The sequence below is a fragment of the Laetiporus sulphureus genome (genome assembly GCF_001632365.1).
Source record: "Laetiporus sulphureus 93-53 unplaced genomic scaffold LAESUscaffold_1, whole genome shotgun sequence".
Classification (NCBI taxonomy): Eukaryota; Fungi; Basidiomycota; class Agaricomycetes; order Polyporales; family Laetiporaceae; genus Laetiporus; species Laetiporus sulphureus.
In genome coordinates, this window is record NW_024468510.1 from 987846 (window position 1) to 1014013 (window position 26168).

Here is a 26168-nt window from a genome sequence, read left to right on the forward strand (position 1 = left end):
TTGCATGGCCTGAGTGAGTAAATCGTAAAAACGAAAACTGCTAACCCTAGAATATGTCCACAAGACCTATGAACCATAAATAGTAAGTGTCACGTGCAACGTAAACTGTCACGTGACCATGAAGCGCTGAAACCGTAACATAACCTCAGATGCATGCGTATGAGTGGCATTGGAGTCTGGCAAAGGATTCTCTTGATCTGGAAACTCCTCTCAACAGTTTAACATGTCAGTATGGTCATTCTTTTCATTGCCCCTTGCTCACATACAGTGCCACAGTACGTCCGGATATGCATGCCCTCCTTAAAGCTGGTCGCTGGGCACTCATCCCGATGTGCAGTGCCATTGAAGCCATTTTTGATATGTCCGAACACAATTACGCATGCACTGCCGATAACCAGCATCACAGTGTCTTTCCGGTATGTTGACTGTATGTCTTTGAACAGCACATGATTTCATTCAAGACAATCTAGCTTTGTGGTGATGCCCTCTACGAGTACGAATTGGTTCCTATTGCATTGAAGACCCCACTGTACAGCCACACGCCCGAATCTTCCCGCCATTTTGACTGTCTATTCCACAATTTTCCCCGTGTCCTCTCCCATGCACATCCCTATTTCATTATCCTCCACTTCGTCGACATGACTTTCAGTGTCCCCTTTATGGTATCAAGGCCATGTCCTCCAATCACGGATGAAGTGCGGAACAATTTAGCTTTGATTGTCCTTATTTGGGAGACTAGCTCTCCTACGTCATTCGTCACTCCCCGAACTCCACGTCGCTCTCGATCTGAAGCCAGTTTAGATGATGATGATGATAGGAGGAGGAGATTCCCCCCTTGAAGCGGCAGAAGTGTTCGGACGGATCTCCAAATGTGAATTCTGGTGGCAAGGCGTCGCAGATCTCACGCAAGTCACCTTATACAGTAAGACATCATGTATTCAATGCAGACCATCGCGCGTGCAAGACAAGTCATCTTCCGAGCCATCGCGCATCCAACGCAAACCATCTTTCAAGGCATCGCACGTTCAAGGCAAATCGCATTCCGAGGGATCGCACGTCCAATGCGAGCCGCCGTCCAAGGAATCTTCATTCCTAGTGGAGATGGCCCATATACCCATCCAGCCTGTGAATATTTCAGCCTGGCTGAGCACGATGCAATCTATGAAGGATGCACTGTCAGAAGATGAGACCAAGCAGATGGTCATCAAAGTAGCCCGGGATCCAGTGCTCGCTGCATATAGAGCTGAGCCCTGCCGGGAAGTTCAAGAGCTTCTCAGAGATGGCATAAAGCTCTCCGACATCCGTCTGTGCAGTGATTCACTCGATACTGCATACTTCAGCAGTCACGATTGGGCATGGAAGAAACACTGTCGCCTATTGTGGACACCGCGCAGTGGTGGTGGTGATCCGTGAACGTGTAGCTGTACTTTATGATCTTTTGTATTCGTCACCAAGCAATGCGTTGTTCTTCGGCAACTTGACATGCTACAATAAAGAGATATATCGATATATGACAGTCAACATATTTTCGGGCATGTGTACACTCAAAGGTACAAACTGATAATCGTACTTCCTCTCTCAGAGGCACCTTACAATTGGTCCTTTTGTCGGACATCTTCCACGATTTCAGCGCTGCTCTTTCGAGAGCGGATCCCGAGGATTTCATCGGCTTCTGGAGTGCCGGCCAGAGGTACGTCCTTTCTGAGTGAGACCTTCACCGGAGAGATGCCCTCGTTGTATGCCACAGCAAAAACGACATCCATATCTGTAGCGAGACTCTTGAGACTCGATTCACTTCAAGCACTAACAAGCACTTGTACTCACCTTCTAGAGAGCGACCAGTTGTTTCAGGGAAAAAGAAGTACACAACTGGTATAATGAAGGCATTCAAGGATGCGAATACTATTGCAACGAACCCGTTAGCTCCATGAAATGTATACCAGGAACACCACATACCAATATACGTCCGCCAGCTGATGTTGCTGAATGAAGGGCCCACGATCATGACGACAACGAAGTTGAATATCCAATTTGACGCCGTGCTGAAGGCGTTCGCAGGCGCTCGAATCCGCAAGCCGACGATTTCAGCAGGCTGATAGGACAGCGTCAGGCGCGAAGATCAATACAGATACGTGCGCATACTCACGTATAGCCAAGTCATCCCTAGCCAACCGATGGCGAAGAACGAATTGAACACGAACAGCAACACAATAGATGCTACTTGACACCCTGACGTACTGATGCTGCCTAGCACGGCGAGGAGTATCATGGTGATGGTCTGCCCAATTGCGCCGAATAACATGAGCGGTCTTCGACCCACGCGATCGATTAGTGCGATGGCAATGAGGCTAGCAAGGAAATATTCCGTGCCGTTGGCTGCGGCGACGATGCGGGATTGCACGTCATTTAGCCCGAGACGTTGGAAAAGGATCGTCTGAAAGCTATATGAGTCAAGAAAAGCCATCGTTGCCTACAGTCAATGCTCACGGCATAACTGCAAATCATCGGTTGAGTGAGTCTGTTCCGCATAGAAAATGAAGCGTGACACTTACTATGTGATAAGGTTAATGCCGGTAATCTGTTGGAAACATTGATTGATGACGCCCAAGGACGTCCGTCGGAAATTTTGTGAGCGACCGTTGGTGAAAACCTCTCGGATGGGTGACATTTCTGTTGGACCGCTGCGAGACTCGGCAGCGATGGCTTCGCGAATGCCATGATACATGACCTGGACCGATTCGCTGGTGTAATCCTTGTCCTCCAGCGCAGAAATAACCGCCAAAGCTTCCACGTCGCGACCGTGCTTGGCAAGCCAACGAGGTGACTCCGGTAACTGGAGGCGAACATCGTCGTCAGATATGAAAGTGCTACTTCAAAAGCATTATTTACCATCATAATGCCCCCAATCATGATTAATGCCAGAACGATCTGCAGAGAGATTGGTACTCTCCATTGTGCAGACGAGCCTGTCAACCAGTAGCTATGCATCGCAAGTCAATCGCTTGCGCGAAACCGAAACGCAGTCATAACCTACAAAGCGAAGTCGATCCACTGTGTCCGGCATGAACGGATGAGTGACACATTCTGCTATCAGTTAGGAAACAACGCACGTATCTGAAACGGAGGTAACATTAGATACAGTTCATGGGGCAAACAAGAAACTTACGAAATCATGATACCGAAGGTGATAAGACTACCTTCTATCATGATGAAACTGCCTCTTTTCGCCGCAGGGGAGCACTCCGCATGGTAGGATGGGACTGTGGAGGTCTGGTATTCACGTGTCAGATTGACTTGGAATGCGGTCGCTGGCAGTAACTCACATTCAAACCATTGCCCAAGCCCGTGACAATTCGGGCAACAATCATCTGCGCATAACTGAACGATGTCGCCTGCAAAATCGCGCCGATGATCATAATGGTTCCACCAAGAAAGATCGTTTTCCGCCGACCAAGCTTGTCTCCAAGCCATAAGTTTGACAAGGCACCGAACAGGCAGCCGATTTCCTATAGGACGCAATGATAAGCGGCAAGGTCAGAATTCTTTACAGAACGATGCAAAGCGAATAGGAACGAATGTATGGGATGCACCAATCACGTCAAGTGCTTTGCCGCATTGATGCATGTTTGCGATCACGGATATCCGACGACACTTCCATGTTATCAGCTGACGCCTGATTTCCATTCAAACATGTCACCTGATAGGCACCTTCCCTTGCGATGCAAGAGGCCCGCAGTGCACGGACGCTGGGAGCGACAATAGAGAACGCCCAGCGTGTCAGCTGGTGGGTGATGGGTAAGACACTCACGTAAATGGCCACGATGAAGCTCTGCAGTGTAGCGTGATTGGGATGGTTATCTTCTTCTACAACTTGGGGGAAGACCTTCTCAAACTGTAACGGACGTGTCAGAGCCATAATATCTTAGCCAGAGAGCTAACAAGCATGCCTGGTTGGCGGTGAGGAGGGCCGACATGACACCCTGGTCATACCTTGGCAATGTGTCAGCTTTGGAGACTGCGGTCGCAACGACACTGCACGTACCCAAATAACGTGAAACCCGTACCCGCCACGAAGGCGAGGGCAGCAGTCAATCGTCGCCCACGCAGGGTAGGCACAGCGGCGCGAATCTCGTCGTCTAAACCTGAGCCGTAAGAGAAAGAGCCTTCTCGTTGAGGCTTCTCGGGAACTAGTTCATGGCTACTCTGGCGCAGCGACGACATGATGGTGATGTACCGGATCAAGTTGGTGCAAGACAGGGAAGTCAAGGTGGAACCGCATCGCTCTTATACTCTCGGAGAATCCCTGTCTTCGCTGGCACCAACTTTCAGAGCGGCACCCTAAAGCGAGAGAGAAGGTCACAAGACGAAGGAGCGTTCTCGGACGACGGACAAGCGAAGATTGACTCCACCAGCAGATCGTTATAGATGCAAGCAGGCGGCGAGATTGCACGCATAAACCATGAAAGTCGCCCGAGAAGTCGGTCCACATGGGAGAATGGTGGGGCACCTGAGCGTTGCAGGGAGCTACAGCCAGTTGGAGCAGACCACTTCATCCCAGACGCGCACCCAAAACCGTTACACACGGCTCTGCTCCACACTACGAGGGATTTTCGGACCGTAAGCTTAGCAGCCGAGGAGGCGCAACGACTCACGGAACACAGGTGACAAAAACTAATGTCGGCATCACAATCGGCGTTGTTCGTCATAACGACTAATGAGCAAGAGATACGTTAACCCGTCGGCGACGTATCCATATGTTATTCTGAGGGCGAAGATCGTAGCGTGCAGCCCATGATCAGTCATCTGTGTGAGTTGAGTTGATAGACATCAGCATGGCCTTCCAGTCATCTGACTGCCTGCATATTGTTTCCAAGTGATGCGCAAATTTATGTACGCAGAATAAGAGAGAACTCGATTTTGGCACGACTGCAAGTGTACACGGGTGAGAATGCGTTCTAGCTAACGTAGCAAGCGTGGGAATGCACATTTTTGTGTCCGGCGGGATTTCCTAATGAGGAGCGTCGGCATTTCGCGTTGGTTGGAGTCACCAGCGCCTTCATCCGAACCCTTTTCTAACTGCATTTGAACTCTACTCGGGTCTTCGATGTCCCCGTTTTTGCACTCCTTCGTATCTCTGCCGTTGCGGCAAAGGTGAAACGAGAGTGTCATGCGCAGAAGTCTATCGTGACTCGGATCCGGAGACGAATCTGGTCTTCACTGTCGCAATGAGGCATCAAGAGACTCTCCTTCCATTTACATGCAAGATCGATGCGTGTCCTACATAAATGAGACCTGTTGTGGGTTCCGCTCTTCGAACTCGATGACCTCCAGTATTATTGGCGTTTGCCAAAAATGACCCGATCATGGATCCGGTTTGACACAAATCGACCCTTATAATTGACTCGCTCCGCGTTCGGCGCGGCGACGGTCATAGATAACCACATACATTCACGCAATGCGGACCGACCTGTTCGCTACCGGCAATTACAGCATAGGTACTGACTTTCTTCGGTATAGGGTCCGCTCAGCCTCACATGTGTGGTGCGTCTTAGGTGAGTTCATACTAAGCTCGCATGTGTGTTCTGCAAAGTCACTGGTCAACTATCACTGTTGCTAGCCTCTGAACAGCGTCGCCACACATGCTTGATGTGCGTGGAATAACACATCGCCTTCTATTGTTTATGAGTCGCAGATGCCCAGGAAAATGGTAGTGTTCCGGCTACCACAGCAAAACGCGGACCATAGAATGCTCCATCTCTCTCCACAGTTAGCGCTCACTTGTCTCCTGAGTTGTGTTTCGATCCGCAAGGTGGAAGTGCCATGTGGGAGGCAGTCATCATGATTCACCAGTATCAAGTATCTAATGGCAGTCATAGCGTCTCCCCGCCTTGCAAGACAAGGACTACAGCATCGCCACCGATACTGGGCTCTCCTTTCGAAACGTACTTGATCGGCGTGATGAGATTCGAGTTATCAAAAACGTGGCACATTGAGTCGTCTTCGTCTATCCTGATCATATGCAACATGTCTAGGGAAGGACGAGCAGACGTCAAGGGGCAGATGCTTGACGTGCAGGAGATTGAATGCCGGGGCGGTGAGATGTGTTTTGATACAGAACCACAGCCTCCTTCATGCCGCTTATCGCTAGCATCAGGTACTTGTACCGAGTCATAGCTCAACACGTTGTTTGCACGAAGACGGAACCTGTTACAACTGGATATTTCACCATATTAGGTTTAGACATCCGGTCTTCGACGACTAGAAATCTGGCCACGTCCGTTGTTCGTGTTGTCACGATATTCCACTAGTGGACTTACCAGTGGACTTGAAACAGTCTGCGGAGGCGGCCTCCATAGGTATCATCGCCGGCGCGGCAAACTTCTTTGGTCCAGGTACGTACAGCGCCAGCTGATGTTCTCCCGTGATCATGCGTTGAGCAATATACGGTCATCCTGTACAAGCCGCCACAACGTACGTTATGGAAGCTCCAACACAGACACATTAGCACCGGCATACTAAGAATCCGCGTCTTAAATGAATGAACTAGGTGTCTTGAGTGGTATGTGTTCTGCGGCACATCAGCGCAATTGTGGTCGATATCAGGTCTTCTACATCCAATGGACGAACTGGCTGTGGTCAGTTCGAATTCGGTCCGCGACAGCATGATATGAGCAAGGGCTGTTACATTCTTACGGGGTGGTTCCGAATGCTCGGGTCCCACGAGCTCTTGCAGAGCAAAATCTATCTCATCAATCAATGGTGACGCTGCCGCCCATCGAAAGGGGATGTTGACCGGGAAATAGGCCGAACAGATGTTGGTATGATATGCTGTTCCTGTTGCCCGCGGAATGCGACTGTGTCCGTGCATGTTGCCTTGTCAGCTCGTTTTACAGGCGTCAGATATCCGTGAGCGTCAAGTGCGCGATGCGCTCACAAAAACGGACCAAAAGCACGAAGTGCTTCAGCGTCAGCGTTTGAGACGTTTGAGGAGATTTTCGGATACCCTCACGTGCGATGGACACGCCACTGACGTGCACAACCAATACGACTCTATTTTTCTTTGGTATGAATCTGTACGTGTTAATGTAAGAAGAGCGATTGGATCCAGGATGATGGGCGTGAAGGGTTACGCGAGATCATCGTGGTCGCGGAGTTGGGATGTGGCAGGGGCGCCCGTTTCGAGCAACAAGGATTGCCGAAATGCGCTGCAGGACGAACGGGTGAACGCGAGGCAATCTCAGATGCGGTCGCTCTCCTAGGACGGAGCTATACCACTGCTCCGTACGTGAGACCCTGCCGTCCTGAATGATGTGTCATTTGCTTGTCAATTTCACTATTGGTTCATATCTGGAAGAGAAGCATCCTCCTTCGATCTAGCCCAGTCATCGCCGCAGGTTGTTGGCAGCGGGCAGGCATCATGGCCCGGCGGTTATAATCCCCTCACTCCCTCGCTTTTCTCCCCTCACCTCTCCCTACTCTTTTACTACCTAATCTCTTGCGTCCAGTAATAATCCATGGCGACGCCAACGGTTGCAGACCTCAATAAGCAGATGTGGTGAGCATTCGTCCTAGCACTAAGCCTCGTTGATCTCTCGCCACTGAGGCGGCAAGTCATATCATGTCGAGAGCTTACTATTTTCATGTTGCGGAAACAGGGACGAAGCTCTCACGAGGCTTCTCGGTACGTCCTATAGCGAGCCGCGTTCTAGGTAATAGAGGCCCATACGTTTGTCTGACTCAGATCTTTCCACCGTCACTATCAAAAGGAATGCCGAGTTGGAAGCTCGTGTCACAGAGCTTGAGGTGGAACTATCGGTGTGGAAGCAAGCCCATACGAATGTCCTTGAAGCGGCAGAGCGGGACAAGAAAACGCATAATGCGCGAGTCGCCACACTTAACAAACAGCTCTCCTCGGGTCTGTTCAAGGTGAGTGGTCCGAACAATCACAGTGGTCTTAGGGTTATTGAAGAAGTTCTCTCTAGAACCAGAACCCGCTTGTTCTCTGCGTAATTGACGGAGACGCTAACGTCTTCAACCCGTCCTTGATAGCAGAAGGCCACAAAGGCGGCCGTCTCGCTGCTCAGGAGCTGACCAAAGGAATCGCCGAGTTTCTTGCCCAAGAAGAGGTGCAGGTTTTCGGGAGACTCTCGTTCTGGGTCACCGTCTATCTGCATAAGCGTGGCCTTCTTAGCATGCTACAGAGTGAGAATATTTGCAGCGCCGATCAGTTCGAGGCCTTCATCACAGGCCTGAGCCAGGCTTCTCCTCGCTTCTCTATTGTGGATGTCGGACCGGGTGATGGGGCTGACGTGAAAATTAAAGGTACGTGCTCTCTGCACCTGCTTCTACGGATGTATTCAGTATCTCGTCATCTCGACCCCAGAGTATCTTCAGACGTATATCAGCCTCCCGCAGACGTTGCGGGTGTTTTTCGGTGGTAAGTGTCGCCTTAGTCTCTACAACGTCAGTAATGACGTTGTTCTTTTTTCGGCTTTAGGCGGTCAGGATGGAAGTTATGGGACCACGTTCGCTGCAATCGAGAAAGACGATTCACTCGGGAAGATTGTACTCCTGCACGGGGCCAATGGCCCTTCCGAAAACTTACAGCAACTCTCGCTACCCATTATGCAGACAGAAGGCCTCTTCATGACTAACGTTCCTGGATATGCGCAAAGGCGACCAAGTCATATACCTCTATCCGGTTTCAACAATAATGTCATGTCTGAGAGTGGGCTTATAAGCCCTCAATCTGAACCGCAATCTTCCGCTCCTTCTCCTACTTCGCGCGCCACATATGGCAAGAGACTGATTGACCCTACGAAGGTGAGTGTGAGATGCCATGGTGTACCACGACGATTGTTGACTTCGGTAAATTGTAGCCATTGCATAAGCGTGCGTCACTGTGATCTGCGTCAGGATATGAGAAAAAATAAATATAGATCACTTGGCAGAAAACCCGCCACCCTGCAATGAGCACTATCTTATGACGTGTACAAAGGGCGTAAGTCTCTTATTCATGAATTACAGCGCGTGACTGTTCATGCCAATCACATCACATAGGTCAATTGCAAATACTCGCATGATTGGCTGCTCACGTCAGAGCAGCTGGAAGTTCTCGCGAAGAATGCAAAGAAGGCCCCTTGTAACTACCTCAAGAATGGTAGGATTGCAGCTAAAACCTCACTCGCGATTATTGACTGGTCTGGCAGGCGTGGATTGTCCGTACGGAGATAGATGCTGTTGGGTGAGTTGAAACATGATCGAGTATGTCATGGTGCTTATCGCGATCATGCAGGGACATGTCTGCCCTGGCGGTGCACGATGCTTCCATCTCAGCAAGGGAAAGTGCTGGTTTAAGGGTGGTGCGTCAGTATCGATATGTGAACTCCAGCAAATACTTATCGTTCAATGCGCAGAGGATATGCATCCTCCCCTCAGTGCCCAAGATTATTAGAACGCTAAGCGAGTTTTTATTGGGACGGCCGCTCCAGTATACTTCTTGGATCGATGTCGACCCGATCAATGTTCTGTTGCTTCCTTTACACCGCTGTCTTGTTACTGCGCGCTCATACCTTCGGTGTGAAGACTGCGATTCGACTAAGGTATTTATTCTATGTTGGATATTATACTACTTGTTTTATGCCAAGCTATGCCCGGGTGTGAGCTGAGTCAAACGTTCGGGGCTGAAAATAGCATCTGTGCGAGGTTTCAGTCGGTCTCTATGGCCGCCATCATCGTATGCATTCTCCGCACTGAGGGCCTCAGTCGACTCTGCATCATGATGATGATTATCCATACCAGGACCAATTATGGGCGCTTGTGCTAACCCGGCGACGACCGTACAGCACTCGTGGGAAATCGATTACTAGCGACCTGCAAGCAATGCAGCACCGTGGTGTCGTCTCTTTCAGCCTTCTACAGCTCATCACCTCCGCCATCCTTCACCATGTCTGCGGTCAGATCGTGCTGTCCACGTCTCTCTTAAAACACCGAGCTGACATCTCACCGCAGCCGCAAGAGCACGAGGAGGATGATTTCGCGCCCACCACTACTCCCGGTGATTAGGCAGACTGACGTCGTTGCGCAACGCCGACTAACGTATTTCTTGTAGGATACAAGCCCACCGCTGCTAAGTCCGTCGACGAGTACGCGCAGCTCGACGCGGAGGATGAGAGCTTGGCGCGATGGAAGGCCAGTCTCGGGATCGTGCCGGGCGTGACCACTGGAGATGCCAGCGGACCCAAGGTGTGTCAGGCTGTGCACGTCTCTGGTTGCTTAGCGTTCAATGTCTCATTGTCAGGTAACCGTGTTGACTCTGGAACTGGCCTCACCCACGCTGCCCCCGGGGAAGAAGCTTTCGCTCGACATTCAAGACCCCGCTCAACTCGCAAATGTGAAAAAGAACCCGATTATCATCAAGGAGGGTGTGGAGTACAAGTGAGTGGCGATGTGGTTTTGAATGAACTCCTTCTGAGTCGCCGCCGCAGTGTCCGTATCACTTTCAAAGTGAACCACTCTATCATCTCGGTGAGATGGCCATTTACTCCAGTGATCAATATCAACTCAACTGCTCACTTCCTGCAGGGTGTTCGGTACATGCAGGTCGTGAAGCGTTCGGGCATGAAAGGTTGGTATTCAAAGTCCAATGTGTTCGCATTTACTGAACCATCTCGCCACAGTCGATAAGATGGAGCAAATGCTCGGGTCGTATGGCCCTCATCCCCAGGGGGAAGCATACACCAAGAACTTTGACCCAGAAGAGTCCCCTTCCGGCTTGCTTGCACGCTCTGGCACGTACAACGTCCGAAGTCGGGTTGTCGACGATGATGGAGAGGTCTACGCGGGTGAGAAGTGTCCAGATCAGTGCATCGTAGTTCTTTGCTCACTGATTGTGTATCAGACTGGGACTGGTCCTTTAAGCTGGGCAAGGAGTGGTGAAGCGTGCTCTTCGTCTGCGGGTTTCACATGGCGTCTTTCTCTCATATTTCCCTCACTACGCAAATATTCCTTTCTTTCGCATTTACTGGATGTACGGATGATCAAAGCAGAATGTCTCGAATCAATTGTGCTGAGCACACAGTCCTACCGAATAGTCACCTTAGACGTTTCGCGTTAGTCGGTGGCAGTCTCTGGTAGGTCGTCCGGGATATGATCGAATGGCAGACGCCTAGCAGACGCCGGCAGACTCCGCACCATGCACTCCTTGCTCGCCGTCCCAAGGCGGACGTATATTTTGTCTGGACTGAACGCGCACCGTCGTCTATCATGTCTCCATATTCGTAGTCTCATTCCTCTTGTCAGACTAGCTTCGACCAAGGTCACTGTCCGGCAGAATGCTACACTGTCTTCGCCGTCTACAACAGCCAAGTCTTGGGTGGAACATGTCCCGGCCAAAATCCGCCCATATCTCTACCTAACGCGAATAGACAAGCCTATTGGCACGCTCCTTCTGTTCTATCCCTGTAGTAAGTTTCAAGCCACAACAATGCACGTAGAAGACGCGTTGAGCGAGTACAGCATGGTCGATCACGATGGCATCGTATGCGCTGCAGACGCCATGGACAACGCCACTCACGTACATCAGCCTCTTTGGGATTGGGGCACTGGTGATGAGGGGGGCAGGATGCACGATCAACGATATGTGGGACAGGAAGTTGGATAAGGCTGTAGGTGAGCATCCGCGCATTGCAGTGCGGATAGCCGCGTTTATTAGGGCCACTTAGAGAGGACGAAAGAGAGGCCTCTGGCAAGGGGTGATATCAGTACAACTCAGGCAGTTGGGTTTCTTGGGTTGCAGCTAGGTGCAGGGCTGGCGGTGCTCACGCAGCTCAACTGTTACAGGTGGGTCTCCCATGTGCCGATTTGTATGTACTACATGGCGCCGACCTCTCTTGCAGCATCCTGTTAGGCGCGTCATCTCTGTCTCTTGTGACGATCTATCCCTTCATGAAACGGGTCACGTACTGGCCGCAGGCCGTCCTTGGTTAGTCGATGCATTAATTCCAAGTCGAACGTGCTCTCAACCATGCAGGTCTCACGTTCAACTGGGGAGCCCTCCTCGGTTGGTCCGCTGTGGCTGGCTCCGTTAACTGGAGCGTCGCGCTTCCTCTATATGCTGGCGGGGTCTGCTGGACGCTCGTCTATGACAGCATCTATGCCCACCAGGTGCGCGTGTCCCGCTGCGTTCCGCTCACCCAGCTCACATCCTACTCGCAATATTCGCTCTCCACAGGACAAAACCGACGACGTGCAAGTCGGCATCCGCTCCACCGCACTGCTCTTTGGCGAACACACGCGCCCCATCCTGAGCGCGCTCTCCGTGTCCTCGATGTCGCTGATCACCTACGCAGGTTACCTTAACGCGCAAGGCCCGCTGTTCTACGCGGGCACGGGGCTCGCGGCACTGCAGCTTGCACGCGTTCTGGCACGGACGGATTTTGACAACCGCCCCAGCTGCTGGGCGGGCTTCGTCGGGTGCGGGTGGTCCGGCTTTTGGATCTGGATGGGGGCATTGGCGGACTATGGGTTCATGATCTCCGGTGTCTCTTTCTGAATGCTGCTCGTGGATTGAACACGTTGGAATTCATGCTCGAGCCACGTGGATAATTCATTGTACAGAGCACATCCCAACTCCAGCATCAGGCCTCTAGTTAATCAAACGTCTGTGCTCGTCATAGTTGCCACTTTCCTGGTCCAATTCTTTACAGCGAGCCTTTGATGTGTAAACGTTAGCGTCAATGAATGCGGAGCAAGTACGCAGGCCAATCACCTCTAGCGCGAAGAGATGCGAATCATACGACTCTGGCGCAAGCCTTTGTATTGCAGTGGACAGTTGATATAGGTAGTCTTTGTTGCGTCCCGAAGGGCCTACGGATTGCCAAATGCGCTCCGCAAGGATTTCTATGGATTCAAAACCAACTGTGACGGAACCGGTTCGGTCAGCAAATGTCTTCGCCTTGAGTCAGAGGAGACATGCTCACTAAAGGACGGGTTATCATTTCGGCCGACGTAGCACTGATCGCTATGCATTGAGGGTCATTGACTGTGAGTTAAAGAGCTGCGGTACGTACATGAGCCTGCGAAAGACAAGATCAAGATCGATTGAACCTCAGCGGGGACTGTCAGCGCGCTCACTGACATTCTGCACCACCACCCGTTCCACGCCGTCTGCCAGGCTGTAAACGTCGATCTCTTCCAGCGTGTATCCGTCCTGTCGTATTGAATCTTGTTCAGACATGTTCTCATTACATCGTGATACCACACACCTTCTCACGATAATCTACGCAGCCAGTGAGGCCACGTTTGCGTCGAATAGGCTTCAGATGAGCTCAACGAGGCGCAGTCCACGCTGGATGCCTAACTCACCCAGGTAGTCCCGCACCTCGATCGCATGCAGCGGGTCTATCGTATACGCAATCCCTACACCAGCACCTCAACATCAGCGACGCAGGTAACCAAGCGGCCGCTCAAGTCATGCCGCACCCCAGACGACATCATCATCCGGAAACGGGTCCTGCAGGCATACGGCATCGCGGCGCGGCGGAGAGTAAGCGGCCGTACGGGAGGGACATGTGTGGGGATGCTCACGGAGCCAGAGAATGCATCCCAGTCTTCTTTGTGCACCAGCGTAACGACTCGTCCTGGATTCTGTGAGTATACGAGTGAGTGCGCATGCGGTCTCCCGCTCGGACAGGCTGGATGACAGACACTCACCTCCGGTGTCCCTCGATGATCATGCGACTTCTGCGCGAACCGCCGCACGTAGCCTTTCAAGTATCCTGGATCTGCATCGCAAAACATGCCATCCAGTCCACCGATCCATCGACATGGGCTCGACCTTACCTTGCGCGACGACATGCGGCGGGGGCTGCCAAACTCGATCGGTAACTCGTATGTACACGAAACGCAACGTCCGACGCACCTTGAAGATGAGGGATCCATATCCAAAGACCACGTACGGTTTCTCGCTCATAGCAGGGGTACAAGTTCAAGAACGATTCGGAATTGCATCATGCAGCAGTTGTATTCCGAAAGCACGGTGAGTCCCACGTGGCTGAACCCGGGCTATTCGTCCTCAAGCTCCCGGTCGGCAGCGAAGGCGATACATCGTTCTCGTGGCAGAATGCAGAGTTCGCGCCACACAGTAGCTGTACAGACGAGCTCATTGACTTGGAGCATCTGTCACGGTTGCTCTCGTGATCACATGAGGCTCTCACCATCTTCACACACCGTAGGAGCCGCCTCACAACGACCGGTACCCAACGTACAACGACGACACACGTCCCTCTTACCAGTATGCAAACACTCGATCTGTCTCTTCCCTGTCTCTTCCACAGCGACGACCCACTCCTGAAGGTATACAACAATCTCTGTTCTGACATCAGTATCGTACCCAGCAGCAGTAACAACAAGGCCTCTGGCGACATCAAGCAACGTCTAGCGTAAGATTATATATCGGGTTCGTCTCGTCCGCAGACGAGGGAGCGTGGGAGGTCATTAAGCGATAAATAAAGTGCCAGAACGGGGTAGGGTGAATAGGACAAGGGGCTACATTGCAGATAGTATGAAGACGTGAACGGGGACGGTAAAACAATCCCACAAGGTCGGAATCTTGAGATGGAAGCACGAGTGGTGAAAGCAGGAATCGCTGGGCGTTGGACGCTGAGCAGAACGAGCAAGCCATGGTATCATGTGAAGGTATCGTCTTCATTTTCTCCTAGCATAATTGGCCGCTCACGCCGACGGATGGAACTGCATCGCCCCATGTGTGCGACTCTTCAGCCAGCCCTTGAATCCCACTACTGCAAGCGTCCAGCAGAACGCCAGACACGTAATCGCTACCGCGACGTTCAAGAACATCATCACGTCATCACGCCCTTGGCGCATCGCCGCGATCGTCAATTCCTCCGTCGAGAACATGAACGACAGCCCGCCACATGCGAGGAAGAATGCGCCCAGTGCCTCCGTGGGCGGCCGGCTCGGCAGGATCGACCGCGGAGGAGCCATCCAGAGGAAGAAATAGGTCAGACAGCGGAACACCGCGAATGCACTCAGCAGGTATCCCCACAACATGTGAATCTGCACCTGGAACACGTACGTCTGCGCGTGTGCACTCATCGCTGCGCCCGTGATGCCGATGCAAAGGGCGGGGAAGGGGTTGAAGCTGGCGCTGTAGCTAGGCGGCTCTGCAACGGCTTCTTGTCCTTCGTTCGAAGTCGAGACGGCGGCAGTGCTGCCGCCCGCGAGCCAGCGGCGGATACGCTTGGACTCAATGCCCATTCCGACAAGACCGGCGAACCAGAACATAACGGCGATACCGATGTGCTGAACCTGCTTCGCAGTGTATGGGTCGCCGGGTTTCGCACCAAAGCGTTCCATCCAGGTATTCGTGGCGCCGTAGGCGAAGATGACGAGCGATTCAACAAACTCGGCGGAAGGAACATTTGAGAGCACGGGCCGGTTCCAGGCCCATCCAAGTGAAGAGAACGAGCCTAGGTAGCGCGCAAATGTGGCCAGGCCATAGCACCAGAAGATGCCACCCTCTGCAGGCTTCAAGTTAGCTCGAAAGAGAACAAAAGCGGGTAAGAGTTCGTACTGATCAGATGCGCAAGACAGCCGTTGATGTAATTTTGACGGCAGCCACCAGTGTACGTCACAATACCCGTAGTCACCTGCATGAAACCGGCAAAAACAAGGACGCGTTCGGACGTCGCGAACGCCACGCGGCCCATGTTCCGGAGCAGAGTGCGCTTGTTGAGGCCAGCGAGCCACGAGCCATTCGCGAGGTCCGCGAGCGTGTCGTTCGAGCGGCGCGGTGAGTGAGGACCATAGAGTGTGCGTTCAGACGCAGCTGATTGCGGATAAGACGGTTCGCGGCGATGACGGCGGACGTCGTTGGCCCATTCCGCCGTCTCTGTGTCGCCATCGTGCCCGTGTGCAGCTTCATCGACATCAAAGACTGTGCGGATCGGCTGCATGGGTCGATTGCGTCGCTCGTGCAGTGGCTCAGAGTCGGCCTCGACAGATTCGACGTCGTTGACCTTGAGCTCGGCATCATTGAGCTCCTCTTCGTCAGCTACGAGACCGGTGTACTCGGCAGACACGCCCAGGCGTCCTTCCTCGCGGCCGAGCACAATATAGCTCCATGAGGACTTGAAACCAAACTTTTCCTCGCCTTGCTGGATAGAACGGACGTAGGTAATGAGGCGAACGACCATCGCGACGACGTCAAGCGTGGAAAGTAGCACGGCGAAAGCCAGCCAGCCATAGCCTTGGCTGGCGTGCGCTGCGCCTTCGTACCTGCAAGGAAAGGAAAGCTCGGGATTCATAGGGATATCTCGGCTATGACGCGGGAACTCACATATCCGGAGTGAGCTTGCGGTAGAGCATGCTCGATCCAAGGCCCAGGACAACGAACGCATAGAAGAGAATGACGGTCAAACTATGCCATGCAGATTTCACGGAGCGAAGTGCGATGCCTGTGGCGGTAATACAGGGACATCGCGATGTAGGTACATAGGAATGAGGTGATGATCCAGCGACTTACCTGCGGGAAGAGCCCCAAAGAAAGCAAAGCCCATGAAGAGAGCGTGCGCCGCCATGAGACCAGGATAACGGTGCTCGCCGGGAACCTTGTCGACGAGGTCGATGGTCCAGTAGGAGGGGAGAGTGGGCTGGTGATGCAATGTGATTTGGGTCTCATTCAGCTCCTCGAGGGGCTTCGCGTTATGCGAATGCGAGTGTTCGTCGTGTTCATCTCTGCGAAAAAGGATCTCGTCCACTGAGGGCGAAAGGGGTGTGGACGCATCAGTGAGTGCATGAAGGTCGTTCGTCGGGGGGGCCGCGCCTACAAGGGCGGCGGCGAGGGCGGGGACGAGGAAGGGGAGGACGTGGAGGACGGCCCGCATGGCGTCTGAAGAGTGCGGGGGAGGGCTGGAAGAAGGGCAGCACGGGACTGATGAGCTTATGTATTATTTTATACGGAAGGTGTCGGATGGCGAACGTCTTGGACAGGCAGCCTCAGCGCTGCACTTCCAGCCGTCCCATCTCCTCGTCTCCTCCGGACGCTGACTCATCCTATCTGACTCATCTCCGACAATACCCTGATCCACACCCGCATTTATTTTTTATTCCCCCTTTTCTCTGTTGATCCTCGCCGCCGTTCCGCCATCGGGCATCCCGATGCAGATAGTTGCGATGATGCGGCGCGAGTGGAGCCCCCTGGGTGAGCTCATGTGGCTGAGAATGCCGGACGCCGATTGCCACGGAGAAGGACCGATCGCGTTCGTGACCTCATGTGGCCCGCCGGAATCCTTGGTTTTTCACCCGGGCACTTGCCGAGATGTTCCCACGCAGCGCTCCCGTCGCTGCGGAGTCATCACGAGCTCTCCGTCGCCCGCCCCCGTCTGCACGCTCAACGCGGCTGCCCATGACGAGCACGACGTCGCCGGTGGTGCAGAACACTCCATGGCCAGCCTCGGGCGCTCTGGTCGCTTCCAGTTCTCCGTACTCGTCCTGCCGCTGCCATCTTCGATTGCGTTCTCCGAATTGATGATGCCTTTCACCCTGATCTGAACAACACCGCCAGCTCCCATCAAATTGTTGGTGATGTCAGTCATGCATGACAAAATCGTGAACTATTGTTGAGCCTGCGCAGGCGAGGTCCAGCTCACTCGAGCCGCCGTCCCAGCCTGTCTCTCGAACTCGCTGCTCACGGCCTGTTCCTTGTCTGGTCGTCGTACCATTTGACGCTCTGATACGCGAACGTCGCAGTGCTCACACGGTGCGTAAGCCTCGCCCGGGGTTTTCCCTGATCATATGAAGTCCGAAGCTCAGCCTGCGCCGAAGTTCACAGTGACCTGAGGATCTACCTATTTCGTCCGACATCATTGCGACACACATTCGACATCTACGCGTATTCAATCCAACGCGATCATCGCGGGCTCCTTACCACCTGTCTCTACTGCCCACCTGGCCCATCGGGGAACTCTCGGCGGCACTACGCTACCCTTGCTTCGTTAGGGTCTTTCTGCTCGCTCGCTTTATTTGACTTCTGCTTCAAGCTGCTAGGAAGACAACTCCCCCAGATTGTGCTTCTTTCAATATACGCTGCTCACGTGAACTCTTCAAGCTTCCGCGCTCTTCACAGGCCAATCTTCTCCTTCTCGCTTGCATTCTCTCCATGGGACAGAACAAGACGCAGGAACCGCGAGTCATCTCCCCTTACGCGTATGAATGCATAGATCCGTGATGAACAATGCCATCAACTCCATACGACGCTCATCGAGCGCTCTCCCGTGTCAGCAGACTGCCCGATAAACCGGCTCATTTAGCCCTCGGCCCATGTTACCACTAATACAAGGACGGTGACCACACCAGGCTGAAATGGCCGCGCGCGCCAATCCACACGCTGAGAGCGTTCTGTCTCGACAGAGCTCGCCTCTCGTTTCGCGTTCGCGTTCGCGCCTGCAGGGACCAGCGCGCTCCCCTCTGCGTCTCGACATTTGTAAGTACGTCCCAGATGACAAACGTATTCGTAATTCCATCTAGGGTGCATTCCGAATGCGCTGTCTGGTAGTTTCTGTGCCGCCGAGATACGGCGACGATGTTCTGCGTGTGCCGCCTCCGAAAAATTACAATAAAGTTGTCCTTGGGTCGCCCGCAGCCGCCGTCCGGATCAGCCTCAGCCGACCTTCGACCTTCGCCCTTCGGGCTTTCTCGGACGGGCAGAAAGCTCTTGGTCTTGTTTCCGTGTTTCCTTTAAAGGACGGGCCGCGCCGTCCTCGCCGCGCGGTTGTCATCGAAACGCGTCGAGAAAGCTTGGCCGGTCATACGGCCATCAAAAGCTACCGGAGCGGGCGGGAGGAGTATTCCTGAATGCTGGGGGAGGTGTACGTGCTGGCGCGTGGGTTGTCTTGCACAAGCGTCAGCGCTTGTGTTATATCTACAGTACACCTGCTCATAATGCATAACGTCGGTGCCCAGGTTTGGCTATGCATTATGAGGTAGTATGCATTACCGGGCTGTCACATAGTGTGACATTGTGTGACTATGCGTGACTTCCCAAGGTAGGGCTATCATGTACACAAAATAGGTCTCACATTTCACCAAATTGTTACTACTTTTTTGTGACAAACCTGGTTTTGTACCCCCAAATTTGGACATAAACATAATTTATGAACATAATTACTGGACAAAAATGGTGTTATGCGTCCTGTATAACCTTCAATGCACGTGAAATTTCCTAGTTAGGCATTATTCTCACGATATCATAATGCATAATGCCGTGTTTTGGGTATGCATTATGTGGTATGAGATCTCATGCATAATTTGGTGGGCACCAACTTCGTGCCTACATGGAGCTATGTATTATGAGGTGTTATGCACTATGAGGGAATGCATTATGAGCAGGTGTAGCGTATCTACTTGTTTGCTGCTGTCGATTTTGATATGTATGAGATATGGGATATCTGCCTACTCATCAATGGCACATGATATAAGAACACTGCCTGTGATTGCATGTGAAAACAGCTGCACTGTCTGGGCACTGGTCACGTATGTCCTTGGGCAGCGGAAGGACAATGAAGCGAGATCACTCGCATCATTCACATCTGACTAACCATGCGCTGATCTCGTACCCAAACCTCTTTTTCTGCGAAAAAGAGGTCTGGGGCATTCTAATAGGGACACTTCCCCTTCCGCTAAGCACCCTTTAAGTGCCCAGTTGTAACGGTCACAGAGTGCTTCCTGTGCTTTAGCCAGATTCACTTGTTCGATGAGATGCCTTTTTAGATAGTTACTCACGCCAGTGCATGTTGCTTCGGTGGCGAGCCACTGAAGAAAATGTACTGTACTTGCTTGAAACATATCTCATTATCCTTGACACAAATGAATTCAAGACAATATCCATATTCACATAGACAATTATTCTCGAAAGACGAAGATTCCCTAGATGACAGCCGCAGTCTACAACAAGATGATGGCTATAGGTACAGAAGTTCAGATGATGAATCTTAAGGCAGTGACAAAGCCGAGAAACATGATGGCTTTGTTGCCAATCCATTAGGCCTCCAGACAGAGGAGGTTCCCATCCCAGACCTAAAGATCAATAATGATGGTGCCACAGAGCTTGACGAGGCCATAGACAACCCGGCAAAAGCACTCAGTGCCATATGTGATGCAGTGCTTGACATTCTCAATTGCATTCAAGGACATGGCATGACCTTGGCATCATTCCTTGATGCATTTAGCTGAGGTGATCCAGACTGCATCAAGCATCCATGAATTCAGAGAATTTGTACTCAATTTCTCCATAGCAACCTCCTTTCAGTTATACTGAAACGTTGGCGCAAGCCTCCACACTCACAAAATTCACACAAGTCACTGCCAGAGAGTGCAAAAGACCTGATTGATAGATTCACACTGGAGGCTGTACAAGAGATCTCCACTGCTGAACTATTATGCCTGGATCCACTGCTTTGGTCTACGAGCGACTCACTCAGTAAACGGAACCTGTCATCGGTCAGAATGGATCAACTTGAGGCAGAAATGTGGGATCGTGCTCCTGTGACATGGATGTACCTCGCTAGTCTCGCAACAAGTTCCAAGCAGCAAAAAGTCAATCGAAAAAAGAACTCTAATAAGGTTAGTGAGTGCCACTGTAACGTCGTTCAATGTCATCACCAAGATAGCTCATTGTTATCCATAGATGCTTATGCTTATCATATGCATAATATCATATTCCCGATCACAGTACTGCAATCGACTGCAGCAGCTCCTCGCAATCTACTTCAAATTCAAGGGCTTGTCTGTGAAGGGTTGCGACACATTGCATGCCCTGGGAGTCATGATGAGTGCAAAGTGGACCACCGATGCAGTAGAGCAGCTGTCAGCAGAAGCTATGCAAGAGGTTCAAGACTGAGTTCGTGCTCACCAATACAATCTCTCCTACGACAACATTCAACTCTCATTTCGTGTCTTCTCACAGCATCTGGACAAAAAAACTCAATTTAATTCTGATACAGCTGCAACTATCTATATCTGCAAAGACACACCTCCAAGGGATCCTGGGCTCATAAACGAGCTGCAGATATCACATCAAAGTGTAACGAACAACCCGATAAGTGCTCTGGATGTCGTCGATCTCATACAGCATTTCTACCCATCCATTGAGGAACACATGGGCTTCTATATGCTTCGTGTCCTTCTAAATTTCTCTAAATTTAATCGTACTTTATACCATGGATGGGATAGCCCTCATCTACACCCTCCAGCAACCGTCAATCAACTTCCATGTGGCTCTGAGCACGGTGATATGCACCGAGATATTCTGTGATTGAAAAATGCCAGAAACTGCGGCCGACTATCGCACAATCAGATAGTGAGTCACCACGATCCGGAAAGACAAACACCGAGCCAGAACAGTCTAGAGTGGGCAAAGAAGACTTTACTGACAGCCTGGAAACACAGAACCGTGTGAAGGGGTCAGAAGGTGAACGTGAGGTGCAGAGCCACGAGAAAGCGTAGCCGATTACAAGGTGCAGTGCAAGAGCAGAACACGACCAGTTAGGCAACTCGGAAACGAGCAAGCATGCTAATTGAACTGAAGATAGGGTAGCAGACCAACAGACCCTGACAGGGCCGGACTTTCAGTTCTCCGACTGTATGATATGGAAAGGGGGGCAGGGATGAGCTTTGCAACAGGTTTCAATGGATCGGAAACGTGTTTCAGCAACTCAGCTGGCTCATTTCTGATCCACTATATAATCTACACTATACATAGGAATAAGAGGAGAGTTTTACACTGTCACAGATTTTCACGTTTTCACCTCTGCACGTGAACAAGACATCATTTGACATCAGCGCTAGGCTGTTCAGAAAGGAACGAACCAGTACGCGAAGTACTAACAGTCCTAGATGCCCTGAAGGTCTAGGTCTAGTCACATGACATATCACGTGATATCCACACATGTGACAAGTAGCGCTGGTATTAGGTAAGCCTAACTTATACAGTAATATCATCCCACCTAGAAGCAACGATCGGACTCCAGAAGAATCCAACGAAGGGGATACACGCCACCGGAGATATGTCCTTAAGGGGATATTAGTTCACATGCACGAGATAGATAGATACCACGCCACCGGAGATGTAGCCATTACAGGCAATACCATTCCCATGATCTTACTAAGTAGTTCGGAGGTTCGGCATGCATGACACACGTAGTCTGACAGGTAGTGGTAACCAATCAGACAATGTCCATTAGCTAGTGGTTCTGGGGTATCAGGGTACCAAGGGTCCCTCCGCTCATGTATATAAGCCAGAGCTCTGAGACGTCTAAGTCCCCCAGACTTATTCTCATCTCTGCTACGCCTATCCATATAGTGTCATCAGCGACCACTTGCAAGTCGCTGCTTTACCTTGATTATCTTTGTGTCCATACTTACGTTGACAACAGTCAGTAAGTGTTTGATCATAAGGTCATAGGCTTAGTCGGCGCTCTGCGTCCTAAGTTTGTGATAGAAGAATAAGTCTGCTTATCTTACCTGCCTCGAGTGCCTGCCCAGCGTACTCGCCGCAGTGTTGCGTCTTCGCACGTCCACCCGCACGTTAGCGGTGTCATATCTTCATCTGACGTTTCGTCAGTCGCTGACTCTACCAGCGTAAGCCGCACCAAGGCATTGCACAGCATCGACAGTGTCATCCGTCGTCCTCGAGCGAGAACTCCAGAAGAGTTCTACGAACAGCGGCCCATAAGACCCCTGCCAAGGCCAGGACACATCTCTACGGGAGGTCGGCCCCCTCGCGGCACTAGTTCAGTTTCTATTATCCAGACTTCCTTGGTCAGGTGACCGAGACTACCTGCAGGACCATCGGGTCCAGAGCTCAATCAAGGGACATACGTCGAGACCGCTACTCTCGCCATCTCCATCATCTCGACTCAGCGCGTCGAAGGCACTCTTCGACGAATTTGTATTCTACTCACCAAACGATACCGTCGTCAGCTTGACGACCACGACATCCTCGATCTCGAGCATCTCATACTCAAGCTCGAATCCATCTGCACTGACATCACAGAATTTAAGCTTCCCTTCATTCACCAACATGTAGTCCGTGACTTCTGCAACTACGTCCAGGAGAGGAAGCATCAGGGCGGAGAAGCTCGCTGGTTAATCAGAGATATTATCCAGAAGTATCGTCTAGGAATACAGGTCACAGGGTGACCTTTGCTGTAGATACGAATATTTACTTTGTATATGTCTTCATCTGGCGATTCGAACAATCTTGATAACTTTGAGCAACTCAATCCAATCGGTCACGCCTTCGATTATCTGTGGGATTCAATTTCACGTGCTCTTCGAGACAGAGCAGGCGAAGCGTTTGCTACATACGAGGACACATTTGACATCGATTACCACGATGTATATCACATATACGCCCTCCAAATCTATCCAGAATTTGATTGGAGGAACGTCGCAGTTCATATCTGCTATATCCCTATTGGATCTGAAGAACCCGAAGACCGTCTCACCGAAGCTTACAATAGCTTCGTCGATTGGCTCGAAGAAGTCGAGCGTATTTGCGAAATTCATCATAACCACCAGTGGCCCGCAGTCAGGGACAAAACCAGGTTTTTGTGGCAACCCTTCGTCAAGGTCATCCATCGAGACCTTTGGTTGTTGCGAAACCAACGCTCAGGACGAGTAATTGCCCGACAGGCCACGATCGCCAATAGCCATATCGTCGAGTTCGAAGAACATCTTCGTGAGATAGAGGAAGAATTGTAAGATGACGACTCCCACCCCAAATGATCCAAGTTCTCTCGTGCTCCATCTCCGAAGCTTCCCGCATGACTCAATATTGTATTGCAACCCCCGAATCCAATAATTCGTCAAGCCCTCACCGACATGGCACCCCCAAATGTGAATATACCCGAAAATGTAAAAAATTGGGTAGTCGATCTCGTCACAAACGTGGTGGAAGAAATGCGTCAACAAACGGTGGCGCATTACGAAAATCTTATCCAGCGCCAAGCGCATACAATGGAACGTAACACCACGGAGTTTCATAATCGAACGGTCTTCTTAGACCAACATCGCCAACAATCTGAGTCTAGAATTGCAGACTTGGAAAAAACCTCGGCAGCTTTAGCTGAGGATAACAAGGTCATTAACGAATCGTTGGTGGCATTTGACGATGAAGTCAAGGATCTCCAAACCAGGATGGAAGACCTGAAGAAATCACATGATCGACTTCGCGCATGGGCATCTACACAGGGAAGGAAAGCAGGGCAAGGCGGTAACAATGTCGACGACATGGACGACGACGATGAGCCGTCGTTTGGTTGCAAGGGTAAAGGCGTAAAAATTGACCAACCAGAAAAATATGGTGGCAATAAGGACGGAGTTAATCTCGATGATTGGCTCGAACAAGTCATGCTCTGGTTGAAATATACTGGACATACCAAAGACGAGTCCAAAATTATGTCTACCCTCTTGCTCCTGAAAGGAGGAGCACGCGAATACATGCGACATTGGATTACTGAAATAAACGAAAACAATAAGGCACCAGGAACTTGGGCGGAGTTCGTCGCTGAACTTCGCACGGCATATGAATCATTGGACAAGGACGACAAGAAGCGAACGGAGTTAGAAGCCTTCGTCAAGAAGGATCATCGAGACTTCCGAAAGTTCGCAGAAGACTTCCGTCCAAAGGCAACCGGTACAGGCTTCTCGGATCAAGATCTGATCGAAAAGATCAAGAAACATATTCCGGAGAAAACGTGGCTGCTCATGCTAGCGGATACCACTAAGGATAACTGGCCCAAGAAGTGGACCGAGTTCCTTACATTCGCACTCCGGATATTTATATCACTACAATGAGAAGGACACCATGCCAAGGCCGAAACCAAGGACCTGAACGCTATGGAGGTTGATGCAGTTGGGAAGAAGGGAAAGAGTAAATCGGGCAAAGCGCGAAGCGTGCAAGATGACAAGTTGGTTTGCGCCAACTGCAAGAAGAACAAGCTGACGTTCTTCAAATCGTCGAAATGCTTCAGCAAGTATTGCACCGATTGTTTCAAATTGGACCATGTCAAGAAGCAGATTGAGAAGGAAAGACACAGCTGCGAAGAAGAAGGACGGGAAGAAGAAGGATGATGCCAGGAATAAATCCAAGTCATCCAAGACGCGACAGATGGTGTCTGATTCTGCTTCATCAGATGCAGAGAGCGAAAGCTCTGACACCGAAGAAGAGAAGAAGCCAAAGAAAAAGAGCTCTTCCTCTAAGACTAAGGGGAAGGGTAAGGAGACAGCTGCGCATATCAGCGACCGCAGCATCCACTCGGAAAGCGAGCCTGATGCATCCGAGTCGGACGAAGATTTCGCCGCGATCCTCTCAAGGCTCAGGCGCCTGAGGGCGAATGGATCCAGTTCATCAAGGAAGGCGGGAGAGGGCTCTTCAAGGAAGGATCGGAAGAGTTTTCTCAAAGGGGATCTGTAGGCAGCTCGTCAGAGTCCCCAGAACATTATATAAGACCTGTACATTTAGCACCCGAATCAGACACCTCTGTAGATCGTCGCAATGCAGAGGATGATAATGTAACAATAAAGAATTCGTCTCCAAATTTATCATCATTCTATTTACCAGTTACATTATGGGTGTACGGCAAAAAATCGAGCGCCGAAGCTTTAGTCGACTCAGGAGCATATTCCATGTACATCAGCAAGCGGTTCGTAAAGAACAATCGAATTGCAACCTCCAAGCTTAATACTACATACAAGGTGTACAATGCTGACGGATCCCAAAACAAACATGGAGAAATAACCGACTATGTAAAAGCATACCTCAAAGTCGGAGATCATGGTTCTACCCATCGTCTGCTAGTCACAGACATCGGGAAATTAGACATGATCATTGGGATGTCATACTTACGTCAGCATAATCCAGAAATCAACTGGCAAGCTGGAGAATGGAAATACTCACGATGCCAGAGTACGTGTCACCACCAGAGGCTTCATAAAAAACAACAAGCCATTGCGAGAGAGGAAGCTGAAGAAATCTTGCAACGAGCACAACAAGTGGCAGATGAGGAGCCAACTGCATTCCGAATGTTTAATGGACACAACATTGATGCAGTAAATCCTATCATCTCGTGGGTCGAAATGGACGA

At 51.2% G+C, this 26168-nt stretch overlaps 8 protein-coding genes across 8 annotated transcripts; 5 read left to right on the forward strand and 3 right to left on the reverse strand.

The window, feature by feature from the left end:
• The first annotated feature begins 931 nt into the window (after window positions 1–931).
• Window positions 932–1501, forward strand: LAESUDRAFT_18131 (uncharacterized protein). The gene has a single exon (XM_040901478.1). It carries the CDS (start codon window positions 1102–1104, stop codon window positions 1411–1413), a length of 312 nt encoding a protein of 103 aa, XP_040770350.1. The 5' UTR covers window positions 932–1101; the 3' UTR covers window positions 1414–1501.
• An 88-nt stretch (window positions 1502–1589) lies between these two features.
• On the reverse strand, window positions 1590–4221 carry LAESUDRAFT_638932 (general substrate transporter; the record flags this gene model as incomplete). The annotated part of the gene is made up of 12 exons (XM_040903505.1): window positions 1590–1765; window positions 1825–1902; window positions 1957–2092; window positions 2147–2441; window positions 2553–2833; window positions 2890–2980; window positions 3035–3051; window positions 3111–3114; window positions 3167–3270; window positions 3324–3506; window positions 3809–3921; window positions 4032–4221. 12 exons carry the CDS (start codon window positions 4219–4221, stop codon window positions 1590–1592), a joined length of 1668 nt encoding a protein of 555 aa, XP_040770351.1.
• Window positions 4222–7252: 3031 nt separating this feature from the next.
• LAESUDRAFT_808368 (uncharacterized protein) lies at window positions 7253–9454 on the forward strand (the record flags this gene model as incomplete). Its single annotated transcript, XM_040914060.1, has 12 exons — window positions 7253–7555; window positions 7656–7681; window positions 7742–7926; window positions 7983–8322; window positions 8384–8437; window positions 8498–8823; window positions 8880–8892; window positions 8952–9001; window positions 9061–9160; window positions 9210–9244; window positions 9296–9362; window positions 9417–9454. The coding sequence occupies exons 1-12, from the start codon at window positions 7515–7517 to the stop codon at window positions 9452–9454; spliced, it is 1275 nt and encodes a 424-aa protein (XP_040770352.1). The 5' UTR covers window positions 7253–7514.
• Window positions 9455–9914: 460 nt separating this feature from the next.
• Window positions 9915–11083, forward strand: LAESUDRAFT_719149 (rho GDP-dissociation inhibitor). Its single transcript, XM_040907574.1, has 8 exons — window positions 9915–9955; window positions 10012–10057; window positions 10112–10245; window positions 10301–10437; window positions 10488–10527; window positions 10585–10627; window positions 10680–10844; window positions 10901–11083. The coding sequence occupies exons 1-8, from the start codon at window positions 9947–9949 to the stop codon at window positions 10936–10938; spliced, it is 612 nt and encodes a 203-aa protein (XP_040770353.1). The 5' UTR covers window positions 9915–9946; the 3' UTR covers window positions 10939–11083.
• Window positions 11084–11194: 111 nt separating this feature from the next.
• On the forward strand, window positions 11195–12553 carry LAESUDRAFT_639180 (4-hydroxybenzoate polyprenyl transferase; the record flags this gene model as incomplete). Its single annotated transcript, XM_040903524.1, has 6 exons — window positions 11195–11465; window positions 11518–11670; window positions 11724–11841; window positions 11898–11983; window positions 12032–12165; window positions 12233–12553. The coding sequence occupies 6 exons, from the start codon at window positions 11195–11197 to the stop codon at window positions 12551–12553; spliced, it is 1083 nt and encodes a 360-aa protein (XP_040770354.1).
• Window positions 12554–12646: 93 nt separating this feature from the next.
• Window positions 12647–13972, reverse strand: LAESUDRAFT_753880 (ChaC-like protein; the record flags this gene model as incomplete). The annotated part of the gene is made up of 12 exons (XM_040911812.1): window positions 12647–12712; window positions 12770–12918; window positions 12981–13014; window positions 13071–13076; window positions 13139–13210; window positions 13266–13279; window positions 13366–13419; window positions 13483–13513; window positions 13588–13647; window positions 13714–13784; window positions 13843–13867; window positions 13922–13972. 12 exons carry the CDS (start codon window positions 13970–13972, stop codon window positions 12647–12649), a joined length of 633 nt encoding a protein of 210 aa, XP_040770355.1.
• A 344-nt stretch (window positions 13973–14316) lies between these two features.
• LAESUDRAFT_808371 (uncharacterized protein) lies at window positions 14317–17618 on the reverse strand (the record flags this gene model as incomplete). The annotated part of the gene is made up of 5 exons (XM_040914061.1): window positions 14317–15542; window positions 15596–16299; window positions 16361–16478; window positions 16547–16932; window positions 17326–17618. The coding sequence occupies 5 exons, from the start codon at window positions 17616–17618 to the stop codon at window positions 14734–14736; spliced, it is 2310 nt and encodes a 769-aa protein (XP_040770356.1). The 3' UTR covers window positions 14317–14733.
• A 2695-nt stretch (window positions 17619–20313) lies between these two features.
• Window positions 20314–20616, forward strand: LAESUDRAFT_630254 (uncharacterized protein; the record flags this gene model as incomplete). The annotated part of the gene is made up of 1 exon (XM_040903384.1): window positions 20314–20616. A coding segment is annotated over one exon (303 nt), but the record flags the coding sequence as incomplete, so codon positions are not given.
• Between the last annotated feature and the right edge of the window lie 5552 nt (window positions 20617–26168).

Coding starts and splice junctions, on each gene's coding strand:
- LAESUDRAFT_719149 (XM_040907574.1), top strand. Junction 10,438..10,487: donor AAGGAGGGTGTGGAGTACAA/GTGAGTGGCGAT, acceptor TCGCCGCCGCAG/TGTCCGTATCACTTTCAAAG. Junction 10,628..10,679: donor GAAGCGTTCGGGCATGAAAG/GTTGGTATTCAA, acceptor ATCTCGCCACAG/TCGATAAGATGGAGCAAATG.
- LAESUDRAFT_18131 (XM_040901478.1), top strand. CDS start 1,102: ATGGCCCATATACCCATCCAGCCTGTGAATATTTCAGCCTGGCTGAGC.